This window comes from Humulus lupulus, chromosome 9 (assembly GCF_963169125.1).
Source record: "Humulus lupulus chromosome 9, drHumLupu1.1, whole genome shotgun sequence".
In the NCBI taxonomy this organism is placed as follows: Eukaryota; Viridiplantae; Streptophyta; class Magnoliopsida; order Rosales; family Cannabaceae; genus Humulus; species Humulus lupulus.
The window spans coordinates 57,354,284-57,371,165 of NC_084801.1; the positions used below are offsets into that span (position 1 = coordinate 57,354,284).

The 16,882-nt window shown below is 37.6% G+C and overlaps 1 protein-coding gene across 1 annotated transcript; it reads right to left on the reverse strand.

Moving 5' to 3' along the window:
- Positions 1-239: 239 nt before the first annotated feature.
- Positions 240-2,961, reverse strand: LOC133799742 (isoleucine--tRNA ligase, cytoplasmic-like). Its single transcript, XM_062237742.1, has 4 exons — positions 2,904-2,961; positions 2,735-2,789; positions 2,234-2,312; positions 240-467 (listed from the first exon to the last, which is right to left on the reverse strand). Exons 1-4 carry the CDS (start codon positions 2,959-2,961, stop codon positions 303-305), a joined length of 357 nt encoding a protein of 118 aa, XP_062093726.1. The 3' UTR covers positions 240-302.
- Between the last annotated feature and the right edge of the window lie 13,921 nt (positions 2,962-16,882).

A 16,882-nucleotide genomic window follows, 5' to 3' on the forward strand; every position in this document is an offset into this window, starting at 1 on the left:
ATAAGAAAGACTTATGTTAGAAGTTGTCTGGGCTGTTAGGTTGGGAAGATATTGTAGATAGACAACAAATTTCCAGAAAAATATCGATGCAAAGTAACATATAATGAAAACTTACTCAACCCTAGAAGATATTAAGATGAATGACAAAAGGATAACACAGAAAACACATGCACATGCACATGGACATGGAGGTATAAACCATGGACATGAGCATATATTTGTCTAATTTTAACATTTAATAAAGTTGAATTAAAAAAATAAGTAATCATATATATTCATATGTGTGCAAGAGAAAGAGAAGCTCAAACCTTAACACCGGAGAGCTCTTCAAGTGTCTTAATGGAGTCCATCACAATGATTTCCACACCATCATCACTGATCCACACTGGCAAAGGAGTGCCCCAAAATCTACTTCGACTGACAGCCCAGTCTCTAGCATTCTCAAGCCAATTGTGAAAGCGTTTTTCCTGCATGACAAGTTGAACCCGACAAATACCAGCCTTTGAGAAATTTTCCTACTTCAGTATTCTTGAAATTAAAAAACTTGTTGATGAAGCATCATTGTAGACTTCATAAACATAAGTTAAGTAAAAATATAAGGAACTAGTCAATTAAATTTTGGTAGCAAGAATTGTCAACCCTTCACAAACTTCCTGAGCCACAATGATAAATACTTTAACATTTCACCAATCCTTATCAGCACCAAAGAATTCTCCAATTAAACATTACTTACCTCCCATATTACCAAAATAGTCCATACCACTTTGAAGGAAACATTTTCCAAAAATAAGAAAATATTAAGGGAGTGACTAGGAAGCAAAGTTCAATTTTATGATCATAAATTACCAAAAAAGCTCGGCAATAAATAGCATGTCCTTATTAAGCTAAGTAAAAGCTATTTTAAAAAACTAATCAAACTATCTCATCATAGTCTGCCCTTTATAAACACAAATTTACTATCTAGTTGGTCGTACTTTTATAAAAACATAACCACATAGACCATGTAACAAATTTATCTTTAAGAAGCTAAGCATAGCCATGTTTAGTATGTTTCCAGACTTAAACAAATAAATACTCACAGCCACAAAATAGCTACACATGAAACACACAGTGCCTATGTAGGGTGTCAACTTCAGTTCACCTCACTGCCCATACCAACAGATTCAGAATGCAATGCCCATCCACAAAATATCAGTGACCTTGCATAAGACCCCACAGATCCTAAGAGGGCATCAATCTATGAAACCTCAAAAGTCTCTGTCACTCAACATTGCTAAGCCCAGTGTCAAGCACTATAGTTTATAATATAGTGACTCTTTGTCATCTCTGATATTACCAGTGTCTTTTCTGACAATGAAGAGTACCACTTAAATCAAGGTGATTGGTGCCTTTGTCAGACCTGGCCAGACCCAGACCACGGACCATTGAAGGAAGCCTCTATAAAACTAATATTTCGATTAGCTCCTTAGGAAGCTCCTTATCTTTATAAAAATACAGAGTAACAGTATATTTTTAGAATTAAATAAATAACACATAAACTAATATTTCTTTCTATCTGTTTCATTTTCTTGTTCTCTATATTCTTCCTTAGTCCTATTTGTTTGTTTCAATTCCCTTGTCTTAAATAACTTAAAAATCTTGTCCCTTGGTCAACCATTTATCAAAACTGCTTCCTCCACCTCAAACCAAATTCTAATATAAAAATTCCAGACTTGCCTGTCACCCTCACCGAATTTTTCTTTGTACACTTTAAAAGATAAATTTTCAATTTATTATCTTTCTTATGCTCAACATTCAATAAAAAAAAAACCTTAATCAGTAGCCCATTTGAATTGATGTTTTGCTTGAGTGTTGCTCTAGCTACTCAAGATACCTAATTGTACTCAATACTTTAAAGTTCGAATGTTGATAAAACAATTCCACCCTCCATTCCAATTTACTCTACCCATTCTTGAGACTATGATTTGGAATGGCATTGGCTCATCATTCTAACACCACTTTAAGCCGCGGTACTAAGCAAAACTTAGTGATGAAGGGATTACAAGTTCAACACAACAAAATTTCAAAATGGACTATTTTTCATGATGAATGAGAAGCAATAAAAGTTGGTCATATTCCGGAGAATTTATCAAAGTCTAGGCATAGTTTACAGCTAATCCCATTTAATTGATGACAAAATAAACTAGGGCAACAGAATAAAAGTATCAATAAACCCCTTGATTAAATGTTCTACCTTTACAAAATCAGGAACCCAGTAAGTCTCCTTGTTGTTTTCTAACAATTTCTCTTTCAACAATTCCACCCGAATAAACCTAGAAAGATGCACCAAAACTCAATTAGGCGGCAAATAATCTTTAAGTAGGGACATAAAATATTTCTTACAAAAGCACCATTGAAAAAAAAAATACAAGGTTAACACTGTGAATCAAGTCCAGTAGATAAAGCTTTAAACTTCAATAACCCAAATATACTTATATATAAAACTTGCTTGAAGCCTAAATAACCTGTATACTTGTGTATAAAACTAGCTTGAAGCCTAAATGACCTAAATATACACCAGAATGTATTCATCAAAATGATGAATATCCATGTCATTAATCATCAAACTTTGACAAACTAACTGGAGGCCCAGTCATGTTCCTAAATACTATCTCATATTTTCTTTCTTCTATATTAAAAAGTATATCTGTCCCTATAAGATAAATTTTGGAAAAAAAACACTAAATGTACTTACCAGCTTGGAACAGCTCTATAAATTAGAGGAGTTTTAGATCTCCAAGGAAAAAGTTCTTAAGAGCACATGATGTAGAGTCTGCTGCCCACTAGACATAATATCCCTTTCTTTCTTAATCAAATTAAAAGGGCCAGTGCCCACTAGGCCTTTTCATTGATATATTTACAACCCACAAAACAATTGAGGTCGAAAATAACAATATGGCCAACTTCTCTATTAAACAACATTGACTTAATGACCTTTCTTTTCTTCTTCTTCTTCTGCAACTAACCCCAAAACAATAAAGGAATTCTTCCATTTTTAATCATTCATAGGATAAATAGCAAATATAGGATATTTAACTGAAGAAAAGGATCTTTTTAACTGGTATGACCTGAAATTCTCTTTTAAGATGACCTGAAATTCAACCAAGGCATGTTTTCTTTTAAAAGCATGTGTGTGAATGGCCTTGTCATGACCCTGAAATTACAACCACAAATAATGTGATTGTCTTGTCTAACAGTTGTTAAACCTAGACAAAAAACAAGATTTTATTAAGAGAACAACATCAAATTCAAATTCATTGGAGATGGATAAAAGTTGGATCCATCTTAACAGGTTAGTAACCAAAATCATATAGTTTATTTTGGGTATAAGCTTAAGTGTCAGAGATTGATTATTGACGTATGCTCTAAAATTGTAGAGCAACGGTGGAATATGAGCAAAAAGCTAGGGAGTTTGTTAAGACAGCCATGACGAATCTTGGATTTCCAGCCAAGATTCTTTGTCCATGCAACAAATGTCACAATCTAAGACATCAACTTTCAGACGAAGTTGTCGAACACTTAGTTTTGTGGGGCATGGACCAATCTTACAAAACATGGTTTCATCATGGGGAAGATCCAGTCCAAAGCAGCACGACAAACACAAGTTTTGAATATGATTTATTTTGGGCAACGGGAGTATTTTCAAGTAACGCCAATGATTTTGGTGACGATAACAATGATGCTGATTTTCAGAGTCTATTAGCAGATGCTGAATCTCCATTGTATGAAGGTTGTTCAAAGTAAACAAAAATTTTGTCTATCGTTGGGCTGTATAATCTAAAACAAAGCATGGAATCTCAGATGTTGGCTTTAGTGAGATGTTGGAGATGATCAAAGAAATGTTGCCGAAAGATAATCTCCTACTAACATCAATGTATGCAGTTAAAAAGTTTCTAAAGATGTTTGATCTAAGCTATAAGCATATCCATGCTTTTGTCAACGATTGTTGTTTGTATACAAAAGAGAATGCTGATGCCCAAGTATGTCCCACTTGTCAATATCCAAGATGGAAGCAAAATGAATAGACAAAAGAGATTCTACAAGGGCAGCCTGCAAAATTTTTAAGATATTTTCCTATTATACCAAGGTTTCAAAGGATGTTTAGAAAAGAAGATACGGCTTTAAGCTTAAAATGGCATTCAACCAATAAAAGGACAGGCGGGAAAATGCGGCACCCGATAGATTCAGAGGCTTGGGATGCAGTTTATGAGAGATGGCCAGATTTTCAACTTGAACCTAACAACCTTCGATTAGGAGTTGTTGCTGATGGGATCAATCCTTACAAAAATATGAGTTCTACGTATAGTTGTTGGCCTATAATGCTCATTGTATATAATCTGCCACCTGCGTTGTACATGAAGGATGAATTTACCTTTCTATCTATGTTGATTCCTGGACCTAAACAACCTGGGAATGACATAGATGTTTACTTAGAGCCCTTAATAGATGAGTTACTTGAATTATGGAATGGTGTTTATACATATGATATTTCTACAAAGAAGTTTTTTAATTTAAGGGCCATGTTGCTATGGACCATAAATGATTTTCTAGCTTATGGAAACTTAGCTGGATGTGCGACTAAAGGAAAGTATGGTTGTCCTGTTTGTGGCAAGCACTCAAATGTTGTTTGGTTGAAGCATAGCAAAAAGATGTCATTTTGCAATCATATTCGATTTCTACCACAAGAACACTGTTACAGAAAAAAGAAATATATAACATCTAGGGCAAGGGAAAGAGCACCACAATGTCCAATTATATTGACAGGTGTTGAAGTAGCTGAGCAGTTAAGCAAAGTGACTAATGACTTTGGAAAGGGAAAAATAAAGGAGTCGTGGTATAGACACAAAACAAATCTGGAAGAAGCATTCTATTTTTTTTAGGCTGCCTTATTGGGAAATATTAGTTGCTCATCATAACCTTGATGTTATGCATGTTGAAAAGAGTGTTTGTGAAAGCATACTTAACACATTGCTCGATTGCAAAGGGAAATCTAAAGATCACTACAACTCGAGATTAGATTTGACAGAGAAGGGCATTATACCTCATCTCCATCCATATGAAGAAAATGGTGTTACTCGTCTTCCTGCTGCAGCTTATACTCTATCAAAATCTGATAAGAAGTTGCTTTGTGAGAGGCTATTTGACTTGAAATTGCCTTATGGATATAGCTCTAACATTATAAACTGTGTAGATGTGGAGAAACAGAAGCTGACAGGACTTAAGTCTCATGATTGTCATGTGATTATGCAACAACTATTGCCTATTGCTATAAGGGGTTTAATGGAAGAAGGTTGTAGAGAGACAATTCTTCGGCTCTCTAAGTTTTTCCATGGATTGTGTCAACGTGTGGTTGATAAGGAGGAAATTATGAAATTGGAACTAGAAGCCTTTGAAATTCTTTGTCAACTAGAAGAATATTTCCCTCCTTCTTTCTTTGATCCAATGATTCACTTGGTTGTTCATTTAGCACAAGAAGTTAGACTTTGTGGTCCGGTGCAATTTCGATGGATGTACCATTTTGAGAGATATATGAAAGTGTTGAAAGGATTTGTAGCAAACTATGCACGGCCAGAAGGATGTATTGCAAATCGCTATCTTGTTGTTGAATGTGTACGCTTTTGTGAAACATTTTTAAAGCAAAATGATAATCAAGATAGTACATTACTAGAAGAAAATCCACTATCAGCAGCAGAGTGCTTTGAGCTTGACCGATTGAACTTGGTAGTAGCGCATCAGTATGTGTTATTTAACTCGGATATTGTAGAACCATTTCTCAATGTCCATGGATGAGCTGAAAGAAAGACATTCAAATCTGAATAACAATCAAACTTTGTTGTGGAATCGACATTCTGAAGGGTTCCCGTTATGGTTTTATGAAAAGGTTGTATTCTATTGCCAAGATAAAAGTTTACGTTTTGTTTTAGTGTACAAATTTCTTACAAGTATATTTTTATTTTCAGATTTCTAACATGAACAAAGTAGATGACATGTTAGCTCAGTTGGCTGAAGGTCCAAGTCGCGGTGTCACTTCCTACAAAGGGTACATGATTAATGGAATTCGATTCCATAAAAAAGGAGCTGAAAAAACAACTCAAAACAGCGGTGTATACTTGGAAGCACATGACAGTGGGCAATTGAATGATAAAGAAGAGTATTTTGGTGTTATCAAGGATATAATTATGCTTGATTATCGTACTTTTAAGGTGCCATTGTTTTGGTGCGATTGGGCGAATATTCGAATGGGTGTTAAGAAGTCGGAGTTCTATATGCTTGTAAATTTTAATATAGGACAAGCTCAATCCATTAGGGATCCATTTGTATTAGCTTCACAAGTGAAAAAAGCTTTTTATGCAAGGGTGAATGAGACAAGTAATTGGTATATAGCTTTAAAGGATTCAAATAGAGGGTGTTTTGGACTTGAATCCAATGAAGAAAATTGAGTTTCCTGTTGTTTCTTATGTACTTTGAATGAAACAAATCTGCTTACACTTTTTGTATGTAATTTTGGTGTATTATTACTCTTTTGTTGAATGAAACAAATCTGGTTTTATTACTCTCTATGGTGTACTTTATGATTTCATTTTAATTTGAATGAAATAATTCTGGTTTTATGGTTTTGGTGTATGTTTATTACTCTTTGGTGATCCGCATTTCTGATTTATATACTTATGTTATCTTTCTTTTTATATTGCAGCAATTTCAACTTGAAAAATGAGTACATTACGAAGATCTCCAAAAAAACACCTTCGTCCAGGTGCTTTATGCAATCTTGTGGCCAAAAAGCGAAAAGCATCATTGAAGACTCAAGCTGATTGTGACGATATGTTGCTTGGAAGCCCTGTTTTAAAGAAAAAGAGTGCCCTTCGTAGGTTTTCTGCACCTGTTAGAGTTGTAATTGACTCACCACCTGCTCTTTGTACTAGAGCAGCAACTCGCGTATGGTCTATAATACAGAGCTAGATCTAAATGATGATGTGGAAGACATGTAGATGTCACTTGAAAGTTCAAAAACTAGATGATCTCTTAATTATGAAGTAGATAAGGTAGTTGATAGTGTTTATGAAAAGGGAGTAAGGGAGGAACATGAAGAGATAGCTGATGAGGAAAGGGTTGGTGAAGAATTTGAAGAAGGGGCTGTTGCACAATGTGAAGAAGAGGCTGCTGCAGAATGTGAAGAAGTGGCTGAGATAGAACTTGAACAACCTCTTAGAAAATTTGTTAGATTACAAAAAACAACTAATGAGGCAAATCAAACTGAGATTGAAGAGATACCTCAAGATGTAGATGCGAATGTAATGAACTTAGCCAAGAAGACAAGGGGAAAAACTCTATTGGAAAATCTTACCAAGAGGAACAATGACTTAAGGATAATAAATTGGAATGAAAAAGGGCAACCAGTTGGTACTAACTCAGTGCAATTTTCTTCTTTTGTGGGCGCTCTTGTGCGAGAGGTTGTTCCTTACACTATTTCAGATTGGAGGAAAGTTTCACCAATTATGAGAGATGTTCTTTGGGCATCTATTCAGGTAGAATTACAAGTTTTATGAGTGTGTTTGTTTATATATATTCAGCTCTACACTTAAACATATAATATGTTATTCTATATTCTATTGTAGGCACAATATGACTTACATGATGATTGGCAAAAAAAGATGTGCTTTGAAATGATGGCAGAACTATGGAGAGCTGGGAAATCTAGACTTGTAAAGGATATTATCAATGAAAAAAATGAGAGAGAACGACTAGCCTTAAAGCCAGATTGCATAAAAAGTGATGTAGAATGGAGAGCATTTGTTGCCAAAAAAATTAGTAAAGAACATTTGGTAAGAAATATGATGTAAGAAGTGATGTTGCTGCCTCTTTTATCTCTGTTGGTGTTAAATTAAATATAGTTATGTCTCTTTTACTTATTTATTAAATAGGATATAAGGGCCAAATACCAAGAGAGAAGAAAGAAAGTTGTTCCACACACCTTAAGTCGAAGAGGATATGCTCGAACAATCGATGATATGGTAATAATAAAGTTTTATACTGTTTGTATATTTGCTTCCATTATTGTAGTCTCTATTTTATAATCTCTATTGATGTATTGTGTAGAAGAAAGAAAATGAGGATGTTAAAATATCTAGAATCGATGCTTTTCGGAGAGCCCATACCAAGAAGAGTGGTGAACCTGTAAACCCAACGGCATCTGAAATTTTTGTGAGTATTAGTCATTTAATTTTTGTGAATTTTTACTTATTTTCCATAATGCATACATTAGTTATACAAATTTATATGCAGGGTTCATTGAATGAGATTCTCCTTGAAGACCCAAAATCTGGAACTACAGACAACGCTGATAAGGATGCCTTGACAAAAAATTTTGGTAACCCAAAATCTGGTCGTTTAATCGGACAAGGAAGGAAGAGGCGTAACAAGGTCAAAGCTAACTGTTGTTAATATGTGTAATAGCAAGATCTCCAAGTTAGAAGCTCAAAATGACTGAAATGATGAATCTACTTAAAGAACACTTGGTGGTATTTCTATCCTGCACTTATAAACCTTAGTTTTCTTTTCTTCCAATGAAACTTATCTTGGTTTTATATTTGGGTTGGTGGTAAAGTGACACCAAGCGAAGGACAGTCTCGCAATGTACCGCAGCCAAACAATATTCAGTCCCCTAAGGTAAATTATAAAAGTTGTTATTGTTTTAAATTTTCATTTTAGAAGAACAATTGCAGAAACTAATATATTGTCTTTAAAATAAATTTGGTAGAGTATTGCACTAGAAAAAAGACATAACTTTACAGAAGGGAAGAATGCTTGCTACTTGCTTGACTAGGCAGATGTAATTGTTGCTGAAGGTCGTTGGGATTCTATTGATCCAAAGATAACTATACATGGAAAGCCTCTTAGACCAGACTTTATGCGAGTATGGGTTGATGTTGCTATTGTACCAGAATCTTACTTATTTCATCCTAATCATGCGATGCTTACAATACAAGAAGCATGATTCCACAGTTGCATGGCCTTCTAAAAATGTTATTCCAAGAGGTACATTTTCATACTCAAAAAATAACCAATGTCTTATAATTTAGTGTTTGGTTTTTGTTTTCTTTGGTGTAGTTGTGAATCCATTATTTTGTATGTGGTGTCCTTTCTTGGATATAATTTCCATAGCATTTTTCTTGAAGTAATTTGTGATGCTAGATAATAACAATAAAATATTTCTTTGTTTATTTTGCAAATGTGACAAGCGAAGTAGAAAAGGATACTTAAGACTCCTTGAAAGTAGTAACTTTGTTTATTTCTTTGTGTTGAAAGTAGTAACTTTTAGACTCCTTGAATACTTAAAGAACATTTTGTTGTTGATGACAGTGTTAAATGTTTTAAACTAATTTGTGGATTGTTAATACAATGTTGAATGTTCTTACTTTTTGTTATTTGAAAATCAAGTTCATTTGATGATGCTAGTATATATTAGAAAGCTAATTTTAATTATATAAAAAAAATTAAAATATAATAGAATAAATTAGTGTTATATAAATAAAATATATAATGAGAATTTAAACATATCTAAATATAACAATAATACGAAAATTGAGTTATAATATCTATTACAATAACACTTTTTATGCAAAGAATTATGTTATGCAAACTTCATTATATAACACAAATAATGTGTTATACTAAAGTGTAGTATAACACAAAAAATGTGTTATACTAAAGTATAGTATAACACATTATACTAAAGTGTAGTATAACACAAAAAAAGTGTTATACTAAAGTGTAGTATAACACAAATTTATAAGTATTGAAATGTGTTATATAATCGACTATAAATAACGTAATTAAACACTTATCTATATATTAAAATAACACAGAAAGTGTGTTATCGTTGACAGTATAATAACACATCTGTATAACACTGATAAAGTGTTATGTAAAGTACCCTGACCTACGATAACATAGTCGGTCTTAACACATCAAAAAGTGTTATGGTATGTTTTGATAACACATTTTCGGTGTTATTAAAAGCATTTTTTCTTGTACTGCACATTAGTCCCATATTGAACAACTACCCCATCCCAGACTTCGTTTAAGGTATACATAGTTGGTATTATCCTAACCAACTATCGAACCTACAGACTATAAGGTCCACCATTGGCCACGCTAAGAAATTATCTCGAGGGTCTTCGCACACGACCATCACGTCAGGCTCGTGTTTAAGCATTGACGAAGACCACATGGAGTGGTCCAACAAACTTTACCTCCATCAGTTAAGCTCGTTGAGGCCTCGTCATGGACCTCGTTGCCTGAGACGGCTCAATCATGATGACGGGTGGTAGCAGCACAGAATTGCGAGCCTGAGGTCCTCCTCCTTGAGGGAAGCTTAGCCGTGGGGATTCGTACATCTTCCCACCTCCAATATTTTTGAACCCCTGAGTCATTCGTGGATTTTCCTTCGCTTAAAAGGTCGCAAGCTCAGAGCTTGTCTTCATGGAAGAGGTAAGTTAGAGACCTTCAACCATAAGGAAGTTGAAGAATGGTTGCATTGTGTTCTGTCATAGCTTTCGTTGGAGTGGGGCGGTGGTAGTTGGCTGCAGGCAAGAATAGTGTGAATATTTTGAGCCTGATTATTCAAAGAAAAATGGAAAAAATCTGTTGAAATACTTACGGATACGTTGGAAGGAGTAGAATCGGGAAGGAGCAAGCCCATCCATCCAGAAGAATGTGGTCTTGAAGTTTGGGGGATGGTTTAGGATATCCTCGAACAACCGATTCTCCTTTGGGTAGCTCGATAAGTAGTGGAAGATGTCTCCCCCACGAGGTCGGGAAGGGTTTCTCTTGAGGCAGAAGAGATACAATATCTCTTGTGCCGAAGGCCCGTCCCATTTCATTTCATGGTACAGTGACCTGAGGGCTGACAAGACCCTGAAAGAGTTGGTATGGAGTTGGAAGGGGGCGAAACCGACGTAGTCCAAGAAATTCTTGAAGTAAGTCTTCAAAGGTAGCAGAGCCCCAGTCCTTATGTGCTCACGATTCTAGGCGACGATTTGATTTTACGGTTTGGATTGCCATCTCCCAGGGCATGGCAGCTCCTTTCATTTGAGGTCGTCGGATGGCACATGTAATGCCCCGAATTCTCTGATGTGGTTTAGTGGCGGTTTAGTAGGCCAGGAGGGCCATACTTGCTTAATTATGCCATTAATTGATAAAATGCATGTATATGTGAATTATATTATAATATGATGTTGAATGCATGCATGTGGGTCCACATTTCATGACAGGGGTATTTTGGTAATTTGGCCCATTGAGGGCATAATTGTATATTTCTATGCATGTCGGTGATATATTGTTAAGGCCACATTATAATGTGGATTTGTTCGAGCTATTCGGCATGAGACGATCTTTGAATAATAAGTAGCGGTTTACTCATAACGGGATTAAGTTCGAGGCTCGGGATGAGTTAAAGGGTAACGGGATATGAATTATTGGTGTTTGGGATTATCAAGAATAGCGGGAATTGGAGAGCGTGAATTATGATTAACGTGATAGGTTGGAAAGGTCAAATTTTCCCTTGGGAGCCTTTAGAAATCTTTAATTGACCTAGGGGTATAATGGTCTTTTTACACCTAGGATAGATATATACTGAGTTAAGCTGTAAAACTGAAGAGAAAACAGAGTAAGTTTGGAGCTTACCCGTACCTTCTCCTTCCTCCAGCTCCTTTGTGAATTTTTGTGATCTTGTTGAGGATTTGAGCTTGGGAAGTAGGCCTTGGGAGTTTGGGAGAGTGTTCCACCATTGAAGAGAACCATAACCTGAACTTGAGGTAAGTTTTTAGCCACTAGTTTCCATGTATGCTCTGTTTTGGTTGTTAGATTAAGCTCTTGATTTTGATGTGGATAATTGGAATCAATGAGAGATTTTGTGTAAGATTGATTGGGTTTTGATGAGGGGGTGATGTAGGTGAAGTTTAGGGGTTGGATTGGATGTTTTGGTAAGGTTTGGGATTGGTTTGGAAAGTTGGTTTCAAGGGAAATCGCAAGGAGGGAAAACCAGTGGAGCTGCTAGTCTGAAGCTGGCGCCCCAGCGCTAGTCCTAGCGCCCCAGTGCTATGCAGGGCAGAGAGCAGCCCTCTCTGTTTCTGGAGTAGCGCCCCAGCGCTGGTGGGTAGCGCCTAGACGCTAGGTCAGTTTCAGGGAAAGTTATTTTTAGGGAAAGGGATGGTTTCTAAGGGTTGGGGGTTGGTTCCTTTACCCCTTTTGAGTAGTTTGAGAGTCCCGAGAGTGAGGGATTGATCCCGGGAGTGTGGTTTAGATTGTGAACCATTCATTGATTTTCTTTATTGATGGTTTCTAATTAGTTATGATTAGGTAACCGCTAAGGAATTTAAAGGTTGATCGTTCTCAAGGGTCGTTCTTATATTATTTCTAGCTCGAATCAGAGGTAAGAACACTACACCCCATATGTGACATGCATGATTATTCTTGAGGCATGTTGATTGTATAAATGTGGACATGGATTGATTAATGAATGCTTAGAAAATCTTGCTCATTTTTGTATGGCACTGACTCATTAGTCAGAATTGGCAAAGGTGCCGGTATCAACTGTGAAGCTGTGACTCATTAGTCAAGTTCGGCAGTGGTACTGGGCACTGGTCACATGGTGCTGACTCATAAGTCAGAATGGCTGTAGTGTGTTCAACGCAGGCCAATAAAGATTAGATCTAATCGATATCTGTAATGGATGACTCAAAGAGCATTAATGTCGGACCGACCTCAAGTTCGATGAATATTATAAGCGCTTGTGAGACTTACCCATCAGTCTCTCATCTATTTAAGGCTAGTGGCTTACCCAGCAGCCACTCTTTTGTTTAAATTAGTGACTTGCTTGTTAGTCACTCAGTATGGTTTTCTAGAACCTCAAGGGATATTCACTCATCTGTTTAAGAGCTATGAGCTCTATGTGATTATAATGATAATCATTTGATAATGTTTACATATAATGCTATGTTTTCTTGCTGGGCTTTGGCTCGTGGGTGCTATGTGGTGCAGGTAAAGGGAAAGAAAAGCTCACCCAGCCTTGAGTGGAGAGCTTAAGTGGTGATGTGTACATATGCGGCCGCTTGACCACCACGACCAAGGAGTTCTCAGAGGAACTAGGGGGTTTACCCTATTTTTGCCGCTTAGGTCTGCGAGTTTGTAATTTTGGAATAGTAATGACCTTTTTGAGTTGTAAATAACTTGTAAATGTTCTTGTGGGCCCATGAACAGTCTTATGTATCAAATAAAATACATCCTTTTCTTTTTATTGGTTTTTCACCTTAGCCTGTTAATAACACTTAGATCACGTTTTTAACCAAAGGACTTGGGTAGCGGGTCAAATTTCCTGTTCACCGTTCACCGTAACAGTTCTGGGGTAACCAGGGCGTTACAACTTGGTATCAGAGCAATGCCAAGGTTAAGGTTCCTGTAGACTGGCTGGGCATGCACACACATCACTGAAGTCAAGCTCGACTCATGGTTTGGTAACTATTTATGCAGTTATATGTATAATTGCTTAAATGTCGTACATATGCTTTACCTGTATGCATGAGACACTATATTGAACCTGTGCCCTGAAGTGTTATATCCTCAGCAACTGTGTGCTAATTAGTACTGAAATTGCTGGAACATACTCATTAGTATTGTTGATTATGAATTGTTATGCGATACATGCTGAGTGTTGAATGCTATAAACATGTATCTGGCTGTGTATATTGAATGACTGTGGAATATGATAATTGTTTGCTTGTTCTTGGACCGTGAGGCTGCAAGAGGTTTAGTTATTACTACCTGACCGGCCGTATTGATTAATGTTTCAGCAAGGTAACAGATAAGAATGAACCCATGGCAGACAGATACTTCAGTTGGCCAAAGTGATCAGGGCCAGAATAACAATAACAGCCAGGGTCAGGAAAATGACCAGTCTCAGATTCCACAGCCAGCTCCTGCAAATTGGCAGCACTTGTTTAATGACTTGCAGGCAACAGTGTTGAAACAGGGAGAGGAGCTTCGTCTCCTAAGATAGCAGTAAGTGCCTATAGTGGCTAGTGTATCAGAGGCACCTCCTGTGTCGGTGCCAGCAATAGAGCAGCTGCCTGAGGTAGGAAATAAATGGGAACCTCTTTATGAAAGGTTCAGGTAGCAACCACCTCCAGTGTTTGAGGGAAGTGCAGATCCTGATAAGGCAGAACAATGGATGAGCATGATTACCACTATCCTTGACTTCATGAGGGTAACTGGTAATGAGAGGGTGGCCTGTGCTACCTATATGTTTTGGGAGGATGCCCGGATTTGGTGGGAAGTAATTACCCAGACCAAGAATGTTAATGCCTTGAGCTGGGAGGAGTTTCGGACCTTGTTTATTGAAAAGTATTACAATGATGCTATCAGGGCAGCTAAAGCTGAGGAATTCATCAGGCTACTCCAGGGAAGTTTATCAGTCACTGAGTATGCCTTGAAATTTGATCGTTTGGCAAAGTTTTCCAAGGAACTGGTGCCCACTGATGGGACCAGGAGGGAAAGATTCCTTCAGGGGCTACAACCTAGGTTAGCCCGTGATGTTCGTATCACCGCTGTGGCAGGGGTTACTACCTATGCACAGGTGGTTGAGAAGGCACTCACAGCTGAGAGTGCAGAGATCAAGATCTGGTGTGACAGTGCAGCCAGAAAGGATTTTAGGAGGATAGTTCCTCCATTTGTGGGTTTAGGTAGGGGTGTTGGCCCCAGTGATTAAAAGAGGAAGATTCCTGACACTTTCCCAGTTCCAGGTCCTGACAGGAGGCCCTGTGGTATTACAATGGGTCGTCCAGGGGGTAGTGAAGCCTGGAAGACTCGTCCTGAATGCCCTAGATGCAAGAGGCGTCATTTGGGAGAGTGTAGGGCAAAGGCCTGCTACTTGTGTGGAGCAGTGGGTCATTTTAAGAAAGATTTCCCTCAGGTAAGAAAAGAAGAACCCAAAAATGCAGACAACTCGGCCCCAGCTCGAGTGTTCGCATTGACACAAGCAGAAGCTGAGGCATCTCCCTCAGTTGTTACAGGTCAGCTTCTTAGTGCTGGAACCCCTTATAATGTATTGATTGATTCTGGTGCTACACACTCTTTTGTTGCCAGTAGTGTTATTGATAGATTATGTAGACCCTGTGATTTTTATGCTGTGGGGTTTGGTACTTTGTTACCCACTGGAGAGTTAGTGGTATCTAGGAGATGGGTCAGTGCATTGCCAGTGACAGTGGAGGGCAGAGAGTTGTCAATGGATTTGATAGAGTTGGTTATGACTGACTTTGATATGATACTGGGTATGGATTGGTTTGCAATGTATGGGGCAACTATTGATTGCAGAAGAAAGATGGTCACCTTTGAGCTTGAAGGTGAGGATCCTTTTGTGTTTGTTGGTGTTGTGCATGGACCTCGCATTCCTATGATTTCTGTGTTGAGGGCCAGGGATCTATTGCAAAGAGGTTGCATTTGATTCTTAGCCAGTGTTGTTGATACCACTCAGGTCATGCAAGTGAGACCAGAGGATACTAGACTTGTATGTGAGTTTCTGGATGTGTTTCCAGAAGACTTGCCAGGGTTGCCACCGCATAGAGAAATTGAGTTCGTTATAGAATTGGCACCAGGGATGGAGCCAATGTCTAAAGTGCCTTATAGAATGGCCCCAGCTGAATTGAAAGAATTAAAGGTACAGTTGCAAGAGCTGTTAGATTTGGGTTTTATTAGACCTAGTTTCTCACATTGGGGTGCGCCAATTCTGTTTGTGAAAAAGAAGGATGGTTCTCTGAGAATGTGTATAGATTACTGGGAACTGAATAAGCTGACGATTAAGAATAAGTATCCTTTGCCAAGGATAGAGGATTTGTTCGATCAGTTGCAAGGTAAGAAGGTATTCTCAAAGATCGACCTTCATTCTGGTTATCATCAGTTGAGGGTCAAGGAAGGAGACATACCGAAGATTGATTTTCGTACCAGGTATGGGCATTATGAGTTCCTAGTTATGTCTTTTGGATTGACTAATGCCCCTGCTGCTTTTATGGATCTGATGAACAGAGTGTTCAAGGATTATTTGGACCAGTTTGTGATCGTCCTCATCGATGATATTCTGGTGTATTCTTAGACTGAGTTATAGCATGAGCACCACTTGAGGTTGGTTCTACAGAGACTGAGGGAACACATACTGTTTGCTAAATTCAAGAAGTGTGAGTTCTGGTTGTCTCAGGTATCATTTCTTGGACATATTGTCAGTAAGGAGGGGATTAAGGTAGATCCAGCAAAGATCAAAGCGGTCAGAGATTGGCCAAGGCCAAAGAATGCTTCTGAGGTTAAAAGTTTCCTTGGATTGGCAGGTTATTATAGGCATTTTGTGGAAGGGTTCTCAAAGATTGCTACCGCATTGACTGAGCTGACATGCAAAAGTCAGAGATTTGTGTGGTCAGATAAGTGTGAGAACAGCTTCCAGGAACTGAAGCAGAGATTGATTACATCTCCGATTCTGAGTCTTCCGACAGATCAGGAGAAGTTTGTGATTTACTGCGATGCTTCTCGTCAGGGTTTGGGCTGTGTTTTGATGCAATCAGAGAAGGTAATTGCTTATGCTTCTCGTCAGTTGTAGGAGTATGAAAAGAGATATCCCACTCATGATTTAGAGTTGGCGGCTGTGGTTTTTGCTTTAAAGATATGGAGGCATTATCTCTATGGAGAGAAGTGTGAAATCTATATAGACCACAAGAGCCTGAAATACTTCTTCACCCAGAAAGACCTGAATATGAGACAAAGGCGTTGGCTGGAGTTAGTAAAAGATTATGACTGCGAGATT